At 36.1% G+C, this 25,968-nt stretch overlaps 1 protein-coding gene across 2 annotated transcripts in view; it reads left to right on the top strand.

Moving 5' to 3' along the window:
• TRUB1 (TruB pseudouridine synthase family member 1) overlaps positions 1 to 10,870 on the top strand; it is a 37,958-nt gene extending 27,088 nt beyond the window's left edge. Inside the window, exons 5-8 of one of the 2 annotated variants that reach the window (XM_017658073.3) lie at positions 3,754 to 3,826; positions 5,099 to 5,238; positions 7,442 to 7,498; positions 8,248 to 10,870. In XM_017658073.3, coding sequence (XP_017513562.3) covers positions 3,754 to 3,826; positions 5,099 to 5,238; positions 7,442 to 7,498; positions 8,248 to 8,507 — 530 coding nt within the window. In that variant the 3' untranslated portion in view covers positions 8,508 to 10,870. The remainder of the gene's footprint in view (positions 1 to 3,753; positions 3,827 to 5,098; positions 5,239 to 7,441; positions 7,499 to 8,247) is intronic. The other variant, XM_017658074.3, reaches the window with a different exon arrangement.
• The last annotated feature ends 15,098 nt before the right edge of the window (positions 10,871 to 25,968 follow it).

The raw sequence follows: 25,968 nt of genomic DNA, 5'->3' as shown, positions 1-25,968 counted from the left end.
CTTCCTACCTTTTTTCTTACAGATTTTCTCTCTTTTTTTTTTTAACTGATTTCTTACCACCGTAAGCAGGTGGCTATCTATACCTAACATGCTGCTGCTGTTGTTTTTAAATCACAAGCAGACATTAAATTTTATCAAATATTTTTTCTTTATCTATTGATTTTTCTCCTTATTCAAATATTAACTAACTTTACATTTCTGGAATAAGCCCAAACTGATCATAATAAGTTATCCTTTATATAAGTAGTTGGATTTAGTTTGCTAATATTTAGTTTAGGATTTTTGCATCTTTGTAAATGAGATTACCCTCTTGCTTTTCCTGTCTCTTACTGTCCTCATTGATTGGTTTTGCTATCAGGGTTATGCTGACCTCATAAATGGGCTGGAGAGTATTCTCTTTTTCTTCTCTTCTCTGGAAGAATTTGTGTCAGATTGGCATTATTTTTCTATTGTTTGATAGAATATACTGGTAGACATCTGGAGTTTCGTTTGTTAGGAAGGTTTTTAGTCATGTTGGATTTCTTTACTAAATGTCAAACTTAATATATTTTACTTTGTGTGTCATTCTAGATAATGCTTCATATTTTTTATACTATTTTACATTATATTTAAAATTTTCTATTTGTGATAGTTCATTGCTGATACTATATAGAAATTAAGTTGCTTTTTGTATGTTGATCTTATGTCTTTCAACCTTGTTAAACTCATGAATTCCAGTAGCTTTTGTGTAGATTCATTGTCAGGGTGGGTCGAAACTAGACTTTTCTAGGTCTCAATTAGCCTTACTCCTAAGAGATGGCTTTTCAGGCATCTCTGTCCAGTGCCCTGGGTTGGTTCGAATTCAAACATCTTCTAGTCTTGTCTTGGTAGCAGTTCTTTGGTTAATTTTGTGGCTACTCACTGTGTACATGCGCAGCTTGGAGTTTAGCCAGAGTCTCAAATGGACCCCTGTAGACATCTGTTTCTCTCAGATTCCAGCTGTTGCTGCTTCCCCGAATCCCGATTTCTGTCTAGTGAGATCACAGTGTTTCGTTCGGGATCCCCCTCCCTGCACCCCAGTTCAGGAAGCACCTCCAAGCACAAGCACGCAGTCCTGAGCCACGCCTTGTCTCTTCCCTTCTCTTGCTGCCTGTTGTCTCATGGTCAAAAACAGTTGTTTATCATATTATATATATATTTTTCAATTAAACAGGGCTTGTTGAGTAACAGCTACTTTATCATGGCCCATTATTGCTTTTAACTTCATAGTTCAGTTAAGTTTCAACTATCACATCGTAAGTTCACTGGAGGAGCTTAAATTTTAAGCAAATAAAACTTGCTCAAATTATTTAAGCAAATAGTGTATAACATGATATTGTATATATTAATTTTATGAGAATAATCTTGAAAGATTAATTTCAAATGAATTCTGTCAGATTGATGATGTATTGATTTGCTAACCAAAGAATAATTACCCAGTCCTGTGGCACTGGTATCATACCCGTGTTCTATCACCAAAGTACTTCTGGCTAGTTACTGGTTATACTTGCTTTAGAGATTTAATTCTTTTTAAGCCCTTTGGAGGAGTCTTTATTCTTATGTCATAGGGACAATGATTATCATTTGGATTAGACAACTATCATGTTTTAGATATAGCCAGCACACATCACTACATGCTCTGTAAATATTATATTCACTTTTATTCTAAAATAATGCATTCACTTCTATTGTAAAAGAACTTGCTGCATAGGTTTTCAGTCTGGTGAATCAAACATCAGATGAATAATTGGCCTAGGAGACTTTAAAGTGCCCTTGAGATTCTGTTATTTCTCAGCAAATTAAATTTGGCAAGAGTATCTTGAGTGCTGTTGTAATTGTGTACATTATATAAGAAGAAAAACTGTCTTTGCCTTTTAGGAGCTTAGAACTTCACCAGTGAGATAGTACGTTCATGTGTATATAGTATGCAACATTTAAAAATTGTATGTAATTAATTGCAGAATAAATACCATAAACCATACATGCCTGAGAGATTAAGTCCGAGAAAGAGCTGCTATGGCAAAAGTAGAATGAGAAAGAGCACATCTTGTCATCTGGTGTGGGGGAATATCTGTGAAAGAGAGCCACTGAGCAGGACAAAGGAGACACATTGGCAGGAATGTCAGTAAAGAGACCAACCTACCGAAGTAGAAAGCTGTTTGGTCTTATTTTTTAAATGTGTTGCTAAGTTATGGACTATTGAATTTTTTCAACAGTCATTTCTTTCAGCAATCTCCAGCATGGTGATGGCCGTGGATCTCTAGATTTGAAAGTTTTACATAAATAAGGCTGCCATCAGTAATTATTTTAATGTTGCAGTAAAACAAAAAATTTCCATGGAAAAATCCTCATCTATATCGTAAGCTCCATCTGTTTGAAAAACAGTGTGAATGTAATAGACATCTGAGAACTGTCTTTTTGGAGCTGCTAGGTGTTGGAGAAATTCTTTTGAATATTCTGTAGCTCTTCTCTGTTTGAGTCTAGTAAAGTCTGGTCTTTTGTTCTTGTTCAGCTTGTGAAGATCAAGGTTACACTGAGGTTAAGACAGTCTTGCTGTGTTGATATTGAAATGTGGACATAGTATTCCATGCTGTCTTTTAATTTTTATTCTGCATTAGAACAGTAATTCAAAGCACATTAATTCATTTTTGTTTAATATTGTTCAAATAAAATCAAATGAAACATGTATATACTAGGATAAAAATTAAAATAAATTTCTTACAAAGTGAAAAAGGAGCAGTGTAATTTCTTTCCATTGACTGAGCTGAACAAGTTACAGAATATTTCTATAATTAGTTTATTATTGAATATGAAATATGTACAGTCATCTGTAAGTACAAATATCCCAAATACTGAATTTCAGTGTGGTATAGCTTTCAGTTGGTAAAGTTATAGAACTGTACTTTAATATTGCATCATTTTGTTTGAAAGAGTAACAAACAAAAGCTGAAAATATGACTATGTGACAGATATTAAAAGGTTTATTTATGTCTGCATGCAAATTTCTAAAATCATTATTTTAAAAATGCTTAGTAATCATGCTAAAGTCCTTGCTATGTTTATTCTCTATTTGCACTGGCTTATTTTTGAGGCAAAAGTCAGACTCCTGACTGAGAGTATTCATTTAAGAGAATGAGAAATTCTAAGAGCAGTGAAGTGAAACGAGGAGATGAATACAACTTGGGGACAAAAGTGAATGCAAGTGTGTAAAATTTATACCATACCGCAGGACAGTTTTGAAATCCCACAGGTAAAGTTTTAAATGTGGTTAATACTTACAATTTTCAATACCACATTAGGTTATTTACAATTATTTGTGCCTGTAGAACCTTAGATGAGAACTTCTGGATTTTTTTCTACTTATTTTCTGCTCTCCTGATTTTGATCACTGCAAGACCATTTCTACAGCTGATGCAGCATTTTTTCAGGTCTTCTAAAGGCCATAGTAAGAACAAACTAAATGCAGGTACAATGATTCGATTATTTTTACTGGGGGAAGAAATTGAAGCAAAGGAAATCTAGTCTTAATATTAGACAATATAAGACTTTCTCCCCCTTTTATCTCATTAATGTGTGTTTTATTCACCTCAACAAGGTACAATTGAGCCTGTAAAACCTACATTATTATATATGTTTTGTTGAAAAACTTTTTGTAGGAATATTCAGAGATTTCAGTGCTATGAAAATGGCCCATGTACTTCTGTGGCTGTCACTTTTTTTGTTCATTTTTGGCAGATAAAATAACACAAGAAGATATTGAAGGCATTCTGCAGAAATTTACTGGGAATATAATGCAAGTACCTCCCCTGTAAGTTCAAATATTGAATTTCAGTAAATGTTTAATTTTATTTCCAGTGGTTAACATTACTTTAATTGCCTTTTATGTATGGCAAGACAGGTTTTAAATATGACATAGTAAATGATCAAGTAAAGGTGAGCCTGTTCAGATAGGTTGCAGAGCTTCTGACCCTCTTTGAGAGGTAGTGGGATATGGCCTCTGTCGCTGGATATTGTCACAGCCTGACATCTATGCTCTCCCAGCACTTACTGGTTTTACTGATTCCATCTACCCAAATCAGGACAGTTCTGGAGTGCAGAAATGTCATTTTTCCTAGAATTGCTGTAAAGGGACCAGTCCTGTCTGATATGGGTGTACAACTACAATTCAAAGTCCAGTGGCACTTCCTTTCAAGTGTTGGGGACCATTCGTTTTGGCCCAGAACCTTATGCACTGCAATTCTCTGCAACAAATGAAATGATGAGAGTTATAACTTTTATTAAAAATATGAGAATATTGGCTTAACAGTTTTCCATATTTTTTATGTACTTTACCATTTCAAGCAAATCATTTTTTTAAAAAATGACTGAATGTTTATAAGGTGCGTCATAATAACTTATAGTTCTTTTAGAATTTAGTATTCTTTTTTTCAAGAACACTGAAATATCTATGGGGAAATGTGTCTTCTTAATTTTGCCTCAAATGTAAATATTTTAAAATTATAGCAGGATATGAATAAACATTATTTTGGATTATTACTGTTAAAAGCAATCAAACATTTATATTTAATCATAATGAACCATTTTAGAATTTTCTTCTCTGAATGTTCCAAGGATTTTTTGGTATAATAAAATTTTATCATACAAAGCTAAGATACATTAAGTAGAGTATGTTTATTTGATTTTTAGAAATATTTTGGTAAGTTTCATATAAAAATGAATTACTACTGTAATGGAAATTGCTTCAAGTAAATATAACTGAAATCACTGTGACCAGGGGCGTTCTGCCCTTACTCCAGAGCAAGACTACTGAAGACATGAATAAACCATCTCCAGGAAGATGGTTAAAGGATAAAATTGACAACATTGCTCATTGGGTGCCAGATTGAGCTATATTATATTTAGGAACTATTCCTGACACCATTGTGAAGTAGAGAAGAAGAAAAAACTCGTTTGTTTTTTAGGAGGATTTTCAGTTTAGAGGGCTATTACTCATGTTTTTTTCCATGCTCCAATCTGGAATTATTCTCTCTATCTTTCTTCATCCCTCCTACCTTCCTTCTCTCCCTTTCTTATCTTACAGCTATTCCGCATTAAAGAAAGATGGGCAGAGACTTTCAACTTTGATGAAGAGAGGTGAAGTAGTGGAAGCAAAACCTGCCAGGCCAGTGACAGTATACAGTCTCTCCCTTCAAAAATTCCAGCCACCGTTTTTCACATTAGGTACGATGGGGAAATTCAAAATTATTTGTATTTACATGTACCTTTATTTTGTATGTGGCTACTTTTGTGTAATTTTAATGGATTCATACCATAGGGTATTGGAGATTTTTTTAAATGTTTGATTTAAGGAAAGTTAGGAATTGTTAACCCCCCTTTAGTAACACATTTAATGAGAATACCTATAGCTGTATGAGGTTCAGAAGTGCCTTTACAAATAGGCTGTTTTCATATGTTGTATTATCTTACCATGGAGTTGGAAGTGACATACCTTGGATCGCTATGGAGAAGAGTAGGTACGGAGTATATAGTTTCATAGTTTTACATTTTGTATGTTATTATCTTATGGATACCTTCCCCATTTTGACTAGTATCTGGCAGTTTACTTTCAGTTTTAAAATGCACATTCATAAGTCCTTTTAAAACAAAGCATTTTTAATTTTTGGATAACAAATTCTAAAAGTGGAGTGATTTTTCCATTTATAAGTTACTACTGAAGATCATGAAAGTATGGAAATAATGGGTAAGGCAAAAATGTATTCTTGAATATGGGGTAAATTTTAATTCAGGTTATCAATTTGAGTTTTTCTATAATCCATATTTGGAAAAAAGTTAGAAATTAAAGTTTGTTTCTATTGTTTGGAAATTTAATGATCTCCTAGTTGGAGAAAATAGTAACTGAAGTACTGAACATGTAATAGCCATGAAGAATCAAAACATTTTTCTAAATTCTGTTTCCCTTAAATTGATCCTTCTCTCTCTCTTTTTTTTTTTACAATGCATGCCTAATTGAGATTTTCTTTGCATAAAGTTCAAACAGTCAGAACTAAATCCATGTTGTTAGAATTCAGAAGACTGATTCATTGTTTCTGAGAAGGAGGGACAAATAGTGATTTTGAGGGTATGGAAGACTTACAGGAGACTGGTAATGTTCCATTCCTTGATTTGTGTGGTCCTTATGTCCATTTTTTCACCTTGCAGGAATTCTTTAAGAGGTATACTTATGATATGTGTACTTTTCTCTATGTATCTTATACTTCACTACACAAAAAAATTGATCCTACTCTTAATTTCACAGTGCCTTTTCTTTAGTTTCCTGATTCTCAAGTGTTTGGCAAATAATGAGAAAAATACACTAGACAGTATTTCACTCCATCCCTAGGAAATGCAGCCACTGGGTTGGTACGGTAGATGTTATCTATGAAAACGAGGAAAATTCAAATTTTTCCAATTGCATTTAAGTTGTGAATACTTCTGTTCACTGGAGGTTGTAATAGGCCAGAAGAGTTGTCTTTTCATCAGAGTCAAACATGCAAGAATGTTGTTAGCACATCTCTTTCTGATCCTAGTTCTTACTTTTAAACTCAGCAGTAGCTCCCAACCTTGAGCTGATGGGGAAAAAAATAAAAAGAGCTAAAATCCTCAGGTAGTGAGTCTTCATTAATTATTTCAAATGGCTTTATTTGTATGTCAAGACTGTAAACAGCTGGAATATAGTCCTTTTGTGTGGAATTCAGGATGTCTTGTGAATGAATAAAAATAATCCAGGGCTTTGCTTTTAATCAATAAACTTGTATATACTGTGTTAAAAAGATGTTTATGTATGCATTCAGTTCTGGGATATTGTGTAATTTTAGTTACTTTATGATTTCTTCAGGAATATTTCCAAAAGAACATTTAAATATGCTGAGCTCTCCATGTAGCATTACCCCAAACATAATTCCTGTCCCTGAAAGGGTTTCTTTGTTTGTTTGTTGTATTCTTTAAGTATACAAATCCGAAACTATTTAAAAAATCTATAGCTCATGATAGCAAAGCTTGAGATGTCTAACCGTTTAAAACCTATTAAGTGAACAAATCTGAAAATATTTTATAAAATCATAGTTTATGATAGTAAAGCTATCTATGAGATTTCTAACTATTTTAAACCTATTAAATGAGCAAGGCTGAAGTATTAAAGTGATATCACTTGCCAGTTAATTTAAAATGTGTTCATGAGTTTCTGCTATGTGCTTTCTCCACACTGACTTTTCAATCTCACAAACACATATGCTATTGGATGAATAATTTATGTTTTAGCGCATAAATATTTTATCGCTCAATTGTTTGCATAGTACATTTTTACATTTGTTTAGGGACATCATTTCTATGTAAAGTGGATTTTATAGGAGGTTAGCAATTTACCATGTCACTGTAAACATTGCAGATGTTGAATGTGGAGGAGGTTTTTATATCAGAAGCTTGGTCAGTGACATTGGCAAAGGTAAGTGTAGAGATGAATTATGAGTTATCATTTAGAGAGTAATATTCCTTTGTGAGGGGAAGAGGGAATTTTCTGTTTTTTGTGTCTCTGAGTTCTGGCCTTAGGAACTGTGCTGTTGCTGCCATCAGCTTTAGAAGCATTGTAGGTTTATGGCGCACATTGTCAGCATCGGCAGCTGCAGTGAAAAGCTTGTAATGGGAGAGGAGAGAGAGAGGAGCAGAAAATGAAGATGGGAATAACGAATGTAAGGACCAACGGTTTTCCAAGTACAAAATATTTTGACTCAAAGTAGGGATTTTAAAAAAGATTTATCCTTCTTAAAGTTTTTCACTGATACAAGTCAAATTTTTAAACACCAGAAGCCATAGTCTTACGAACAACTAGGAAGTTTCAGGTCTGGCTCCACCATTTGCTGGAAGCATGACACTGGAAACATTATATTACATCATCTGTAAAGTGAGAATAATGGTTACCTCATGGGGTTGTTTTATGGGTTAAATAAGAAAAGTGTGTGCAAGTTCCTTATAGGCTTTAAAGCAATTTATAAGGTGAGTTGTTAAATATTATTTTGCTACTCAGTCATTTATCTCAAGGCTCTTCTTTCTTGTATTAGATTATTATAATTTTAGATTTGGGGTGGTTTTGAGAGGTTTGAAGCAAGTTCTTCTGTCATTTGAAAACTTCTAGACCAAAGTACTGAATCCTTTTTCTTGTGGATTTTCCTTTCTTTACACCTTTTGTTGCTGTAGAACTCTCTTCCTGCGCCAATGTGCTAGAGCTGACCCGAACCAGACAGGGACCGTTCACACTAGAGGAGCACGCCCTCCCTGAAGACAGATGGACGATCGGTGACATTGCACAGTCTCTTGAGCATTGTTCATCTCTTCTCCCAGCAGAGTTGGCTCTTAAAAAATCAAAACCTGAGGAGTCTAATGGACAAGTTTTGAGCTGTGAATGTGTAACTCTAAATGAAACAAAGGGAGAAGATGATATAATTAAGACATTCTAAGATTGGCTTGGAATTATCATCATTTCTTGGTTGACATTTGAATCCTGTGTGCAGAATGGCGAGCTATGTGCAAAAGACAAACAACTATTCCTTTTTTTTTCCACATGAAGAAAAATGTCCATCAGTTAATTTCTGTAGTGAACGATTTACCTGATGTACATTATAAATAGCCTTGGTGGTGTTCAGTTCCTTGCCGTACTATGGCATGTTCTTTTAGGATGTTTATTGTGTAGTTAGATGGGATTCAGTAAAATCAGCTTTCTGGTTTTGATCTCTCTTCAGTCTTAGCCAGGAAAATATTGAGCACATTTTCTAATCAAAGAAAAAAATAGATGATACATTTCTTTTATGTCACAAAACTTAATTTAAACTAGTGTTACTTTGACTTTATTTTGGCTTCCTAGTGGCATTATTACATGAAATTCTTTGACTATATTTGAAAAGACCATTATTTAACTTTTTCTTACATTTTAGAAAGTTTACAATTATTAAGAAAATTTATTTGATAAAGCTGCACTTACTTGGTAATAGGTATGTTTATTTAGATTAGTAATGGAAGCTCAGAAACTTTTATAGTAAGTATTGGTAAGTGAACCAAATTATTGCTGCTCTCACTAACAGGATGTAAATAGAAGACTGAATGTTTAATTAACTTCACCTCTACCATTAACTTAGAGGACAGACCTATGGCTTATATTTTGTCAGCTATATCTTTTCCTGATAGTTTCATCAGCACAACTACCCTTGTACCAAGTCACTAAATAACTTGATTTTTAAAAGTAAACAAAACAATGTGTCTTCAATGAAAAACTTCTTTGTTCTTTAATATTTATTTGTACCTTTTTATAGGGTATTAATCCCCAAGACACAGTTTTTTTAGTTTGCCCTTTCGAATGATATTTATAAATGTTGAGATAGCTGCCCTGCATTTCCAGTCTCTTTTGCTCTAAATATTTAAAAACAGCTGTTCTCAAACATTTTCATTCAAATAACATATGAAAGTTCCCTCTCTTTAACATAATTTTTGAAAACATAATTATATTATAAAATAGGAAATTTCATATGTAATGAGTGCTTTTCATATTTTTGTTATGGGAAAGCAATATAATTATGCAGTCAGTCTGTAGAAATGTTCAAATCTTGGTTTATTTATTCAAATAAATATAGTTTCAAAAGAAGTAATCATTAACATTTTCATAAAATAGGAGTTTTAAAATTGTTATGGATTACCTTTCTTTTAAAGGTGGTTGCCTGCTTGCAATGTCTAACTTGAAAATTTGTAAACATGTAAACTAACATGATTTTATTTGTGGTCAACCTAATTACAACTGAATATAAAAAGTTTATGCTTCAGTAGAGCATTTTCGTCATATTGGCAACATATTTTAAATAAAAATATTAAAACTAGTTCTTAGTATGATGCAAGATAATAGGAAAATAGTTTAATACCTTGATGTGTTAATAAAATACCAAACACAAAGCTATAAATTGAAAGTTTATAATTTATTCTTATCTAGTGCTATGCAGTTTGTGTCAACCAAAAGTTTCAGGGACTGCCTCGACTGGAATGATACAGGTTATAGCATGTCTTTATGCATTACCGGTTAAGGTCTAAATATAGGAATATTCAGTCTTTAGAAAATAATTGGGGCATTTCTACTCTCTTTTTCAACTTAAACATTGACTTGTATAATCTACTAGTGAAGAAGAATAAAAATTATTTGAAAAGACAAGTGACTTCATAAAATGGTAGCCAATCTTTTTCTTTTCATTGAGAAAAATTTTGCTTAGTGGAAAAATTACCCATAATCTTCACCATCCTGATGCAGGGACTTGAGCACTTGAATTTTGTATTCCTAGTTTCCCTTCTATTATTCATGTAATTACAGTCCTAAGACACCTATACTTCTCTTATTCATATAATTACAGTCTCAAGACACCTATACTTCTTAAACTAGCTATTTTAAAATTTCATTTCTGACTCTACTTGTATTAGTTTTGATAATTATTATTCAGTCATTTCATATTTAGTTTATTTAAACTACTTCCCTATTGATGAACACTTATTTCAATTTTATTAGGATAAATTCCTGGGGATATGATTATTAAGTGGGGTAATATGAACTATTTTATGGTTTTTAATTTGTTTGCCTTACTGCTTTCGCAAAGAATTGTAACATTTTACATTGTCACCTTTTGAGCATATCAGTTCACTAAAAGTTTACAGCTTTGGCTGGGGATTTTACATGCTGTTGCTAATTTATTAAGTATAAGAAAAGTTCAAAATTGCTCTAATTTGCTTTTGTGTGACTTTTCCATATACCTTGTTTGTATGTATAAATAAATGCTTAATGGTTTATAAATTATATGAATTACTTCAGTAAATATTGGGTAGAAGTATTTTCATGACCTATTGTTTTTTAAATTTGTTTCCATTTTTCATTTTCACTAAATTTGCTAATTTTAATAATTATTCCCCTTGTATAGTTGTTAGACTTATGTGTATGAATAGTTTTAAAAATGTTAAACTTTAAAATATTATTCTTAATTCTCATAAGCAGGTGAAACTGGTCAACATGCCCTGAAAAGTTTAAGACTCGGCCATAAAACAAGTTAGTTTTGTCCTGAAAGTCTAGTATTTAAGTACCAATTGTTGTTTTGCCTTTCTCACTTAATTCAAAATATTAAAGAAATTCCTGTGCCTTATGTATTCCTAGGCCTACAGCTTCATGACACGTTTGTTTTACTTATAAGAAAGAGATGTATTAGCAACCTAAAACTGTTCCAACCTGAAACATACCAGATTACTTCATTTTGACACTTTTAAGTTTTTGTATTTCTGAAAAACATTATTGTCTTAAAAGTCATCAGAAGTGGTCAGAGAATTGTTTTACTTATAGTTTTAAAATCCATGAGCATTAAAATAATACAGATTTGCTCTCTGCTAGTTAAAAATTATAAAATTTGAATAAGGGCTGAACTCACATTTTCCTATACTGACTAGATCTTTCATCTTAAATACCTGAGTTACTACAAGCTACTGATCCATCATCAGAAACGATTCATTGTATAAGAGTGCTTTATATCAGGTCTTCAGTACATTTTATGCCTCTGAACAGTTTGAAATTTGTATCAGACTTACAGTGGACATTTAGAGGTTCAATTAGGTGGTGAATTGTTCTGTTTCAAAGCAAGAAAATAATTTATGTTATATCATGATGTATATAATAGAAAAATGTAATTCAAAAATCACTGGAAAATGTTGAAACATTCAAATAGAAGAATGTAATAGATACAAAGTTTATGCATTGAAATGATTATAATGGACTAGTAGTTAAATCTAAATAGAAGACTTATCTTGAAACCATTTCTTTAAGGCATGTGTGATTGGCTCTAGCTTGGCCTAATCATTCATTAAAATACCATTTGTTAAATAGTACTACATGGCACTTGAATCAATATACCTTCATATTTTCAACTTGAGTTAAATACTGTATGGAAAGGAGTATTTCATATTGCTGTTATAAATGGTGATACCAGTAGGAAAGGGGAAGTCAGAAATTATATTTTGCTCTTCTTATCCATAACCCTTAAAACAACATATTAGGATTATTTCTGTCTCTACTATTAATCAATTTTTTGATGTAGGCAAATCACTTAACCTTTTCGGGCCTCAGTTTTTCTTATCTTTGAAAAAAAGGGGATGGACTGACTAGTCTTATCTCCAAGAACTTTTCCAACACTAAAATAGCAGGTTTTTGAATGTAGGTAATTTCCATTTATTCTGTTCAGAAATTCATTCTTGATGAACCCGAATTTTCATAGTTAATCAATTCTGAAATTCTCATCCTTTGTCTCTCTTAATATTGCATCTCTTCTATCTAGCAGTCCTATTTGATTTATATTTATTCTGTCTAATTACTCTTTCATATTTTCCATTTCTTTATCTGTGTGTACTACATCTGGAGGAATTCCCTTGAATCTCTTTTCCAAATATTGAAATCTTTCTTCTGCTGTTAAAGTTTGCTGTTTAGTTACCTATATATTGCTTTCAGTAATCAGTGTGTTTTTAAAATTTTTGAGAACATTATCTTTTTTTGAAAATCTTTTTTGTGTTTTGTTCTTTTGTCAGGTTTTAATTTATATATAGCTTATATATTTATAATTTTAATACATTTTTATATTTATAAATATTTATATATAATTATGTATGTTTATATATAGAACTTTTACCAATATTTAATACTTACAGAGAAAATTTCACATAACATAAATAAATGTATATAGCCTGATGTATTTCTACAAAACAAACGCATGTAACCAGCATCCAAATCAAGAAAACACAATACTAGTCCACTGGCAGCCAACCAGAGGTTCTCTTCCCATCACTAGCCACACACGCCCTCCATCACCAAAGGTAACCACTTCTCACATTACAGATTATTAATTTAGTCTGCTTTTGTGCTTTATATACATAGAAACATGCAATATATACTCTCTTATTCTGGTTTTGTTCAAAATTACATATGTGAGATTCATATGTTGCCTAGGCAATTTATTCTCATTGTTTAGTATTCTATTGTGTGAATATACCATTTATCCATTCTACTGAGTGGTGGGCACTTGATTAGCTTTCCATTTTGAGTGTTTAGTATTCCATGACCTTGCTCATTATATCTAAGTATTGTTAGTTATATATCTTTTAAAAATTTCCTTCATGTGTGCTGTTGGATTTATGATATACATCTTTAACTTACTACCTTCATTGTACTACTTCATATATAATGTAGAAACCTTACATCATTTTATTTCCATTTCTTATCTCCTATCTTTTAAGCTGTTTCTACACATCTTACTTTTACATATGTTATAAATCCTATAATAGAGTTTATAAAAAATTCTTGTTCTTGTTTTTATTTTATTGCTTTAGACTAGGGATCAGCAAACTTTTTCCATCAAGGGCTAAATGGTAGATATTTAGGCCATATGGTTTTGAGTTCATTTTGCCTTACAACCTCAGCTCTCTGATGGGCTCAAGAAGTTATCCATTTTTTCTTGCTTATGGGGTGGAATTGACATCCTCTTGGAATTTCTACATCCTAAGTGGAAACATAACCTTAAATAATGCTTTTATATTTTTTTTCCAGCTTTTATAGTTGTGAAGGTTTTGAGGTTATTTTGTCCACTGTTTTTGCTAGAAATGGAACTCCCCAAAAGAGTATTTAGATAAACTTAACTGACTTGCAACACCGTAACATTGTAGTTAATTTTATTTCCTTAGAAAATCATCTATCGATCCACTGACTAATGGCAAAGCATTTAATAATAAATTAGCATTTGTGTATTCAGGGTGCTTTGAAATTATTTGGCTTTAAATTCTTCCATTATAGGTGAGAAAATTAGGGCATAGAAAAGAAAAGTAATTTTTTTCCAACTACAAATTAATGCATTAGTAAGGGTGGGACTTAGAGGTCAGATATCTTAAGTCATTAATATTTTGGCTCACAATTGGCTATGTCATTTAAGGTGATGACTAGGTGATTTTATTCTATACAGTTTAAATATGTCAGTTGTCAAATATTCACAAGTGCCTTTGTGTGGGGAAAAATTGTATAGCATACGAAAGAAGTCTTGAAGTCCAGGCCTTTGAGAAGCTTCCACATACTTCAGATGGGAACTCAAGAAATATACACATAAAAAGGTAAGAGTACAAGACAATGCAAAAATATCAGTGAGTATATTGCCACAAAGTGCTAGTGATGTTTAATGGAGCAACAACTGCTTTCTGCAAACATCTGTTGAGCTTCTACTGAGAACAGAGTGGGAGAAAGGATGGCCAGTGACCAGGATAGCTTCATTGAGAAGGAAGGCCCGGAGGAATAGATAATATTCAAAGAGCTAAGAGAGAAGAGCAGTTCCGGGGGAAGAATAGTTGCAGCAAACATGCAGTGTTCAGTGGAAGGCGTATTCAGTCAGGAAAGAGTGGTCTGGACGAAGACGAGCACTTATGTCAATATGTGGTTGGGAAGCCAGGTCGGCATTACATCACTTGGAGCTGTGTAAGCCAGAATTGAGTAAAGCTCCAGAGGAGGGACTTGTTCATATGGAAGCTTTATTTTAAAGAGTGAATCTGGCAGTGATAGTGATGTATGGCAAGAACTGAAGAGAGAATGGGAGGCAGAGAGCCCAGTTTGAACTGGGTGTGGTGCAGTCATCCAGGACTGAGGTAATAAAAAACTCCCAACTAGAGTATTGTCAGATAATGGATGTCTGAATGGACAGTTAAAGGAAAATTGATGGTATTCAGTGATTTATTAGACTGTTGAGGGCCAAGGAACTGGAGGAAAAAATGATTAACAATAGCCATCAAAGTTTTTCTTAAAGGGAATGAATCTGAATTCTTTCTATGAGAGTAGCACTTTCTTGGGTGTTGGGTAGTTGGTGTAACTGCCTACGATGACAGTGACTACCATGCTTTGTTCTTTCAACAGCCACAAGTTCCTCTGCGACCAAACAGTGAGCTTCCTGGAAAGAACCATGCCTTTTCACTTCTGTCCAAAGTGTCTGGCACATAGTAGGTTGTTGAATTTAATCTATAGTTAGGGATTCTCAATTATTATTTGAAATACTAAATCATGCTCCTGGTTGAGAGCATGGGCTCTTAAGCTGTAGGTTTTCCAAGCTCTATTGCTTAACATCAGCTACTAACCTTAGGCAAGTTAATGAACTTTTCTGAGCCTCAGCTTTTTCATTTGTAAACAGGATATTAAGAGTATCTACTTCATAAAATTAAGAAGTCTACATTAGATCATTTAAGTAAAGTGTGTAGCATGATTCTTAGAACTTAGCAAATCGCAACAGAAGCAAATACCATATACCTGATTTATGTAAGGAACATAAAAGGTATATAAGGTAAGAGAAAGATAAATCTGAGGCTCTCATAGTTTTTGTATTCAAAGCGTACATTTCAAAGATGCCATATAAGATACTGTTTTGGTGGGAAGAATTGAGCTGAAACAGAATTTCCTGAAAGCAAAGATTATTAAAGGATGCAATAGGCTATTGATGCAAGTAGAAAAAGTCTTAAGAGAATATACATGTTCATCTTTTGTATATGAAGTGTACTAAAGTTTACCAAATATATGTATGTGTATATACCTATCTACACATACACACACACACCCCATTAAAATTACTAAACCCCTTCCATTTACCTCATTCATTTGGCCCTCTGACAATCCTGTTAAGTGGGAAGCATCAGTATTTGTCATTTAGGTGAATAATTTGGAGTGGCGTGCCAAGAGTCACACAGCCAGCGTGGCAGAGCCGGGCCTCCGTACTCTTCCGATTCCTACATGCTGTTTGTGTTACATCTGAAGAAAAGTGATCTGAAGCACAGATGTTTAGTGGGAGGAATGAAACATGGTGTGATGCCAACAAGTAATGGAGTAAGAGCAGAAAACAAGACGTTTGTTTCTGTTATAATATGACAGAAAATAAGGCTCTTGTGGTCTGGGGTTGAGCATTCAGAGAAGAGACAGGAGCAGTTTCCTTTGGGTGAGACTGCTCTGGGAACACTGCATCTGGTTCTGGGCTCCTCATTCCGACGCTTATGGAAACCAGCTGGATGAGGTTCAAAGGAAAGCTCCAAAACGATGAAGGGGCTGCTGGCACTGATTAATAAGGGGATATTAAAAGAATTAAATATGTATAGCTCAGCTAAGCAAAGACTTGGAAAAAGCAAGCTAAATGTATACTAATATCTGCAAAGTATAAACATTCAAAAGGGAGATTAACTTTTTAACAAAATACATGGGGGCATAACATGCAGTAATAGGATAAAAATTTAAGCTGAGTATAAAGAAAAATTTCCTGATAGTCTATTAAGGCTGTCTGTGGCATAGCTTTCCCCTGAGAAGCAATGGAAATATTAATCCTTAAGATTTCTAAAACTTCCCTGGGAACCAGGAATTAGGTGATGACAGAGAATACTTATTCACTTGGGCAGGTGAGATAATGGTATTGTGGTTGTATAAGAAAATGTCATTTGTTATTGTGAAATATAGGGGTAGAGCAACATGATGTAAGAGATTTACTTAAAAATACAACAGCAAGGGAAAAAGGAAGGAAGAAAAGGGAGTGGAAGAGAGGGAGCGAGGGAAAAAATGGATAGTGAAGCAAGTGTAGCAAAATACTGACAATGCCGAATCTGAAGGATGGTAATATGAGTTCATTTTACTCTTCTTTTTACTTTTACTTGTGTTTGGAGACTTCCAGAGTAAAAAATTTTAATTTTCCTGAACAAACTTCAGTAGCGCATTAATGCCTGGTCTCCCTTCGGGAAAGCCTTCGCCGCCACTCGGGCAGCCAGCGCCTGCAAGGGTGCGCATAAACACCGCTGTTACCCATCATGCTCTGGCGATGTAGATCGGGCTGAGCTGAAGGACTGACTCTTCTACAACTAGGTGGAAATCCAGGAAAATTCTTAGAATGTTAGGCCTCTAGTGGCAGCTTCAGGAGGTAGACTTTCTCAGGTGAAAGAGCAGAGGGCAGGGTTGTTGAACCGCTAGCAAATGACCTCCTTCACTGCTCTCTCTTGCTCATGGAAGACACTGACCATCGCAGAGGTCTAGGTGCCTTTGGAGTGACCAAATCCTGTTCTCTTGAATGAAGAAACACTTCCTCTTTGTTGATTTTGAAATTCTTGCAGAGGGGTAATGCATAAAGTGATTTGAAACCCAGCAAACATCTATGAAGCCAAAGTTTAAAATAAGTCTTTTTTTTTTTTTTAAGTCTTCTCTCCTTTTCCAGATCCCATTTCACCTTCTTGCAGGTGAACGTTTAGGGTAGGAGATTTAAGGAGCATTTGGGAATATAGGCCCTAACTCTGTTGTTTTGTTTGCTGGAGGAATATATTTTGTCTGAATTTCACTGATGGCAATCAAGCGTGAACACAGACCCAATATTTGTGACCTGTCATGTCTGAATTTCTCCAGAGTACACAACTAGGCCAGAAAATGGCAGTTGGAATGAGACTGATTTCAGCTCAGTGTAAGGATGGACCCTGTAATGTAACCATTGAAGCTGTCTAAAAATGAAGCAGGGGCTGAATGGTGGACAAGTTTGGTTGAGTCTGTTTCATGACCAGGCATCCTTTTCTACCCCAGGGTCTCTGTCTTAGCTAAGGCCCTTATTATCTCCTACCTGGGCAGGTGCAGGAGCCATGATTAGGCTTCCTCACCTCCAGCCTCTTCCCTATGCCATTATCCACCTTGCTTCCAGAGCAGCTGTTCTGAAACACGGCTCATCATGTCATTCCTCTGTTTAAATTCTTAGTACCTACAGAATAAACTATGGCAAGTACTATTTTTTTTACTATATCCCTGGTCTTCACACCTTACCTAGCATATATACATTCTTCAGTGAAGATTGATTGAATGCATGCAACTCATTGCCTCCCACTCCCTCAAGTTGTTTCTCTGTGCTGTGGAGCTTACTTAATCTCTGTGCAGAAGGTGGCTTTTTCCCTTGTGCATCCAGCAGTTTTTTAAGACTCAAAGTTTATAGTAATGAAGCCTTTTGATGGTCCAGTCAGAATTAACCCATCCTCCTCTTTGTTGCCATGGAACCTCATCCATATGTTCATGACCATACTGAGCACTCCATTTACTTGTCTTCCCCCAAGACTCTGGGCTCTTGAGCAAACGCTATGTTTTCATCTTCATATCCCCAGTGCCTGGCACACTCTAGACATTCAACATCATCAGATAAACCTTCGGAGCCATGATGTTCCAAGTGTGGGAATATGTGAACACTCAGCAGGTTCAAGTGAGTGAAACAGTAAGATGGCATTCATTCAGCACATATTTATTGACTGTTTACTTCCTATTCGGGCTGCTTTCCTGTCTGTAGTTCAAGGCGAGCATAGTACATAGAACCAGAGACCTAGCTGATCTCTAACCTTTAGTCCATCTCTAGTCCTTGAATGGGGAAACATTTCCTCGCATTTCTGTGTGTTAGGGACAGGAAGATGAGTAATGCAGTGATACATACCAGAAATATTTATTCCACTACCCTGAGCTGCCTCTCAACTTTAAGAATCTGTGGAAGAAACAAGGTGGTATATAACTTATTCTAATTTGTGATGGAATTGTTTATGTGTTTCCCTTTGAAGGAGGAGGTGGAATTTGATTGTTTATTTGGTTTCTTAGTCAATAAGAAGCATTTTAATATAACTAGTTTGGACATCTGTCCCATTTTCAAAAATTACAAGTTTCGATCATTGCTAAATTGTACAGATCCCAATCTGTCTGCTCTGCATACATTTGCATTTATAAAAGCAGAAGCAAGACTAAAAGTCTTCCTAATGCAATCCCCTAAATGCATGAAGTGTTAGATTTCTTTCCCCAATTGGTTCATGCATTGCTAAGGGCTTAAAAGGCTCATTGATTTCAATTATTTAATGTGTACAGCAGGTTGATTTTCCTTTTTTTTTAAAGAACCTTTGGGGACATTTCTTTAGTTTTTTTTTTTTAGTGTTAAATCTCATTTTTCTTTGAAAATAAAAGTCAGAGCTATATTCACAAAAGCTTCTAAAGTACTACATTTTCATTTGTGTTTTTAAATCATCTGGGAAATGTTTGATTCTAATGAAATGTTACTGCTGAAAATTGGGCTGAAATTGCTGGGCTGTAAATATGGTTATAACTATATATTACTCTAATGTATTATTTTTCATTTTTGGAGCTGATGCAGATGAAGTAAAAGAGAGAAATCCATCTATTTTTGTTGTTTTTGAAATTTAAGCTGGTTTTAACTTAAATTTAGTAAGCATAGCACTGGACTTTGAATGTTGAACATTTTTACTGTGTAATTTAAATTTCAGTTCCTATTGTTTTTTGATGGTTTACTCTTTCCCCATGGAAAGTCAGTTGTATTGTGTCAGCACTATTTGTGATGGTAACATCTGGTTGGATGGATTTAGTTTAGTTTGTGTTCTGCTCAAAAGCTTGCCAAAAAGTGAGACTTGTCATGTGTAGTGTGGCCTCCTATAACAAAGCATACAGTCTTATTTAGTCCATTTGTGAGGACACTGCACATATTAAAAAATGGAGGTCCCAACCACAAAAGGCAATGAGGAGATATAAAAAGTTTTGATGGGGTAATTAATAGGGTGATCATATAATTTATCATCTAAACACAAATGCTTTGGGGAGTGAAACAGGAGTGCCAAAATAATTAAGAGACATTAATTGATCTACAACAGGTATAAACCAGGACCATCCAGGACAAACCAGAAGCCATTACACTAACTAGGAAGCTTGCCACTGTTAGTCAAGGTCTCATTTACCGTGATGTACAGCAAATTCTTCTGGGAATTCTGGTAAGTCATTGATGTGGCTCTGTGTCAAGGTAGGAATTCTAATATTTCAGGCAGTACAACACTTTTCTGGATTGGTAGCAGGTAAAAGGCATGGGACTTGATAAAGGATGTAATCATTGTCTAATAATAAACCTTTTATCATTGGTGGTAAATTGTTGTTATTGGCTAGACATCTTTCTTAATAAATCAAATAAATTTAGCACGTAGGAGAGCACAGAAACTGATAGCCTGCTAGGAAAACTGGGATTTGGGTTGCCAGTGGCTTTGATTTCAGAATCAGAAATTATATAGCCAAGGATGTCAGCAAATGAAATATATATTCACTGTTATGTGCCGCAAGATGCAGCTACCATCCTATTTTCACTTAACAGTAATTCCTTCTGAATTAACAGAAGGAATAACTGTTAAAAATAGCTGCAGCCTCTCAAATCTGTAAGAATAGTATATGCTGCTTACCACACTTCCCTTTTTCCTGAAGGTCTCTTTGAGGTCTTTCAAGAATGTATTCAGTTCAACAAATAATAGAGTATATATAAGGCACTGTGTAAGGTGCCTCCAAAATACAAAGAGGGGAGTAAGCCCCTGCCTTATTTATTTCTATACAGTAGTATATAGGTAGGTGCCATTAAAAAGGGTGTATACATTAAAGCTGGGTGGTAGGTATAAGGATATTTATAACCTTAGTCTATAATTTTCTGTGTGTTTGAAATATAATTTACAATTTTTTTTAAGGATTGTATATATCTATATACAGTACCTTGAGAATTTAGAGTACTGGGAAATTACATCTGGTTATGAGGATCTGTGATAACTTCACCCTTCTCTGTAACATTCGATTCACTTTGTTTGTAACTTGGCTTCCCTCAAAACCCTCTCATGAAAAAAGTCTTCTTTCTGCCACAGCTGTTCAATGGTAGGCAGCAAAAGACACATTCTTTTGGGCCCCCAGGACCTACCCTGTAATTTTTGCCTTGAAAAGTCTTGGATGTGAGTTTTACTTTCTCTCTTAACCTTGCCGGTCTTGCCTGCACTGAGTTCGGTACCTGACTCCTAGGCTGCCTTCCTCCTCACCCCGTCCATTGCTGAAAGAATCAGTATATGCTCACTGCTCATCTTTGCTGCTGCACAACTCAAGTCCAAGCCATACGCGTCTCACTGCTGCACTCATGTAGTGTGTCCCATTCTCTTCCCGCACCAGTTTGCTCTCCATACAACTGGCAGGCGTGAGACTTGGGGAGAAGCAGCGGTGGAAGTCCAGAGGAGATTCAGACTCTGTTGTATATTTGCTCGTTTGAAAAGTGCTAGTTATTCAAGAGTTGGCTGTGAGGTGAGTCTCAAGGGAGGGATGGAGGCTGAAGAGCTGAGATTCTTCAGTGTATGATAGGTGTTTCAAACCATGGGACAGGGTCGGGTCATCATTCTAGGGAGGGTGCAGATGGAGAAGCTAAATGGTCTCTGAGTCTTGATTCCAAATCAGGCTGACGTAGAAGGAGAAAGCCTGGAGAAAATGGAATCCTGAGAGTCAAGGGGTAAAGTATTTCAAGAAGGAGGTCATTGCTGCTGAGGGAACTAATAAGACGAGAACAGAGAGGTGATCATTGGACCTGGAGAACTCGAGTCAGTGATGATCTTGAAAAGAATATGTTCAGAAGCTGCTGAAATTATTTGCAGGGTTTGCTGGGTGTGTGCCTTATTCCAGGCAAAAGGACCAGAAAAACAGTAAGTACTTACTGAGCGGTTACTGTATGCCTGCCCCTGTATTACCCCCAGGTAAGTCTCAGAAACCCTGTAAGGTAAGTGCTGTTGTCTCCTCCCTATAGATGACATTGAGGCACAGAGAATGTAAGTAGTTTGCCTAGGATTACACGAGCTGATTACTGTAGAGCTAGGATTTGAACCCAGGCAAGAATTAGGAATTGTTTACAACGAAGGAAAAATTAAAGCTGTAACTGGGTGAGATTGGTGGGGAGAGAAAATAAGTGTGTAGAAGACACCGATCCACCAATAACAGATCACTGAGCTGATCACTGGCGGGAGATTAAACTCCTAAAAATATCTACAGATAAATCCAGGTTTCTTAAGACTGAAAAACTCACATTCCCTTTGATGAGCATAAGAACTTCATATCCTCCCTTAATTTATTTATAATTCAAGTCATATAGAATATTGTGACTGAAATTAAAGCAATGGGACAAAGCGTTGCTTTGTTTTCGTACCCTGCACTCAACTCCCAAATTCCGATACGTGTCTGTACACAGACTGGAAACACACACAGGAGTGTCTGACGAGGCAGGTGGGAGGAGAAAGTGGAAGAGAATGAGCTGTCAGAGAGCATCAATCAGAGACAGAGAAGAACGGGGATAGGACTGTAGTCCAAGAAGAGGTGGCCAGCACTGCTGGGCGCAGCAGGAAAGGTTCCTCTGAGGGCTGCTCAGACGGCATTTGCCTTAGTGACCGTGCACCTGTACAGCGTCCATAAGTATCTTTGCAAGCAGGAAACAAGGTGCTGGGTGGGAGGGGAATGACATTTTCAGTCCCATAATGGCTGATAGAACAACATGAACCTAAACCCCCAAATCCATTTACTTGCTTTCCCAAGAGAACTGATCATTAGAATTGTGGGTAACCTTGAGTAATAAAGGAGGAGAGAAGCGCCACTGACACCAGACTCATTTTCAGCCGTCTGCAGAAAAATATGGTTCCGCCCCAGTCTGCACCAAACCTCCCAGACTTGGCCAGTAGTTGTGTTTCCAACTTATGTTACCTTTGAAATCCAAATCTTTTTCGATCTCTTCTTTTCTGCTGTGCCAGCACTGATCAAGCTCAGTACAAGAGCTTGCAACCACCAAGACGCCACAACTCCTCACTGTGTCCCTCTGCACGCGGATGGGGAACGCACACAGCTCCTGCAGCCACCAGACCACAGTGTGCCTTTGAGGGCTGTGATAATAGGCACGTAAGGTCAATCTCGCCTTGAACTAATGGGCAAAAAGGGGCAGTTGTCCCGCCGCTTGTAAGCGATCGTAACAATATAATAAATCACTTTTTTTTACTGTGTCAGTTTTCTAACTTGCCCCAATTTCATAGATTGGATCACATGTGTAGAACTGACTTTGTAATTTAGCTCTGAAGTCCAGAATGGCTACACAGGAAACCACTGTGCCCTTTTATATACTTATTCCCTGGTGTGTTAAATCGCCTAGAAGGCTGGAGGAAAATGGCCCCCTGCCTGAGCAAGTGCAAGAAGGGTGTCATCTGAAGGATATTCCAACATTTTACAGATGAAAGGATGTGGAAGGTCTCGGAGTATTAATAATAACTATTATTATCCTTTTATTTTTAACCTCAGATGCAGGGAGTTGAGTTAATTATACCCTCAGTTCATGGCAAGTTTTCATTGTCATGTCTTCCAATCCCTGCTCTTGTTTCATACATTTATTCCCCATTCCTGTTCTCTCACTGACCCCCTCCCCTCGCCCCCCGTAGTTAATTGTTCTAATACATTGAATGTGTTCTTACTTATTTGTATGTGTTCTTACAAATTGTGTCAATCTGTGTTGTCAGTTACATAATGGTACTGCATTCTATATCTTTTTTTGTTCACCCAACTCAGTTTTTAAGATTTATCCTTGTTTCTATGTACATATCTAGTCTTTTTTATCCTATTTGCAGCAAAATACTCCATGGTTCTCGTCATTTCACTGGATGCGTACATACGCTGGATTTTGTACTGGTCACTTTAGGTGTGTTCACTCATTTGATTTATCAACACCTCAGGAGCACAGTACTGTAAAGTAGTAATCCCAGACTGAGGGAAACAACTCAGAACTACACTAAGGGATTCAGTAGAGTGATACAATGATGTGCTAACAGCCCGGGAGGATTTGCTCAGCATTGTCAGGGGCCGCTGCTCTAGCAGCTGTTTCTGCTTCATTTCTTGCAGGTCTTTAAATACTGCTGCTTTCAGCTCACCTGACTTTCTTACCTCTGACAGTCATGTTCTTCTGGGCCAAACAGCAAATGATTCTCTGGAATCACCTAGGACCCAATGACAGAGGAGCTACCCCAAGGCCTTGGGTGTCCATGTTTATTCTCTTGAAAGAACAATTTTATAGAAGTCAAGGTTGGACTTGGTGCCTCTTGAACGTTTGTGTGCTCAGCCCAGGCCCAACCTTTGTGGTTCCAACAGGAAATAAGAGAAACTATGAACTTCAGAGCAGGATCCTCATCTTCAGCAGCCCAGTCAGTTTGGTAAGGGGGCAATTGGCAGTGGTCCCAGTTACCACTTTTTCTCAGGCGGGATGGTGAGGTGCTGGGATGTGTCACTGGGCTTTTCTTACCAACCCTGTGTAAGAGCCTGCAGGCTCTGACTATGGAGCCTAAGTATGGAAACACTGATAGCCTTTTTATGAGACTATGAACCCCTACATGTAGCTAATGGATTGGTCTTTATGTCTGTATTCCTACATGAATCTGATAAAATAAATCTGTTTTTTTCTTTTTAAAAATTTTGTCAACAGTTGTACATATAGCATAATATCCATTGAGGTTCCAAAATCATACTCCATGAAAATACTCTAAAGCCCAACGTAGGGAGATTTTTTGCTATGTGTAACAAAAAAGAGCTTATTTCAGTGTTGAGTTTCTTCAGAGAACTATTAGATTATGTTGTCTCAGATCTTGTTTTTTATTTCTCAAGCCTTCATATCTATCTTACTATATATTTTGGAATTAGTGCTTTTAAGTATGATTTTCACTAATCGAGTATCTGTGGAATGTTCTCTAGTTCTTTTCTTATTCCTGCAAAAAAATATGTTCAGTATAGCTGATACTGTGTTTCTTTCAAATTATCAATTTCCCTAACTCAGGATTTAGTGCATATGTCTAATTTTTATTGACCAGTTTTCACTTCTTGTCATCAAGCTTCTTGTGTCTCATTATCTTCTAGGTCTAATTGGCTATTCTAATAGAGCTTATAACAGCTTCTCTTTCCATTATGTCTTGTGTTTTGACTGCCTGCCAGTAACAAATTAACTATTTTGATCCTCCATAATATTTCACAAAGCACATTAACCACTTCTATCTTGTTGAAAGCATGCAAGTTACAGTGCAAGGAACTAATGTGTACCCAACATGGCCAGAGGAGAAAGTAGAAGGAAGGAGGCCCCTCTGGGCCTGAGCAATGGATGATAGAGCCACTGGACCAAGGCTGCAAAAGGGGTAAAACAGACATAGATACATCCATGAAGCATAGGAGTGATGGACAAGACATGTCTGATGAAGCTTGATCCACACTGGGATGGAGGGGACCCTGGCTGTAAGAATTCTCCCTATCCAGCCCAGGGGTCAGAGAGGGCTTCCTGTAGGAAGCAGCCTCTGAGCTGCCAGCTGAAGGGGAAACTCTAGGCCAGCTCTTTGCTTCCTAGGGCTGCCTTTCCACATCCATTCATTGGCACAGGAGTTTGATCATCTTCTGGGACTCACAGTCTGCCAGGTCACCTTAACAGTCAAGCCAGCATGAAACCAGGCTCCAAGGAAAGGGCTGTCACCATCTCCTTCTCAGAGACTGGTTCACTGGAAGGGCCCAGGGCCTCTCGGTCCATCTTGACAGTTTCATAGGAAGGCCTTCTGACTCCAGGAGCCCACTGACACTTCTGTCTTTACCAGGTCTCCTTTTCTCTTTCTCTTTCTTAGAAGCAGAGTTTGGAGCACACAGTGCCCTGGAAAGTCATCCCCTCTTTGCAAAGTGAGACACAGGGGCCTTTCCTAGCAGGAAGGAGAGAGCAGATGGAAAGTTCCTCTTCTTGCAGGAAATAGATCCTCTGACAGCATAGCAGGATTTGACACCCCTCCTGACAACCACCCAACAGGGAAGGCATAAACTCCTTCCTCCCTTCCGGGCTCTACATCTTCAGAGCTTATTTTGATTATGCTGTGATTTCTGCTTCTCTCTCTTCTCTGTTGAAAATGGAAAGATGTGGAAGCCACTCACCTTTTACTGAATAAAATAAAAGAGCTAAAAATTGATAATGGTAAGAACGAAAGTATAAGTAGGTAGTACACTAACAGCAATGAAAA

Source organism: Manis javanica, chromosome 7 (assembly GCF_040802235.1).
Source record: "Manis javanica isolate MJ-LG chromosome 7, MJ_LKY, whole genome shotgun sequence".
NCBI lineage: Eukaryota > Metazoa > Chordata > Mammalia > Pholidota > Manidae > Manis > Manis javanica.
The sequence above is the reverse complement of the archived record's forward strand: the minus strand, read 5'-3'. Positions and strand labels throughout refer to the sequence as shown.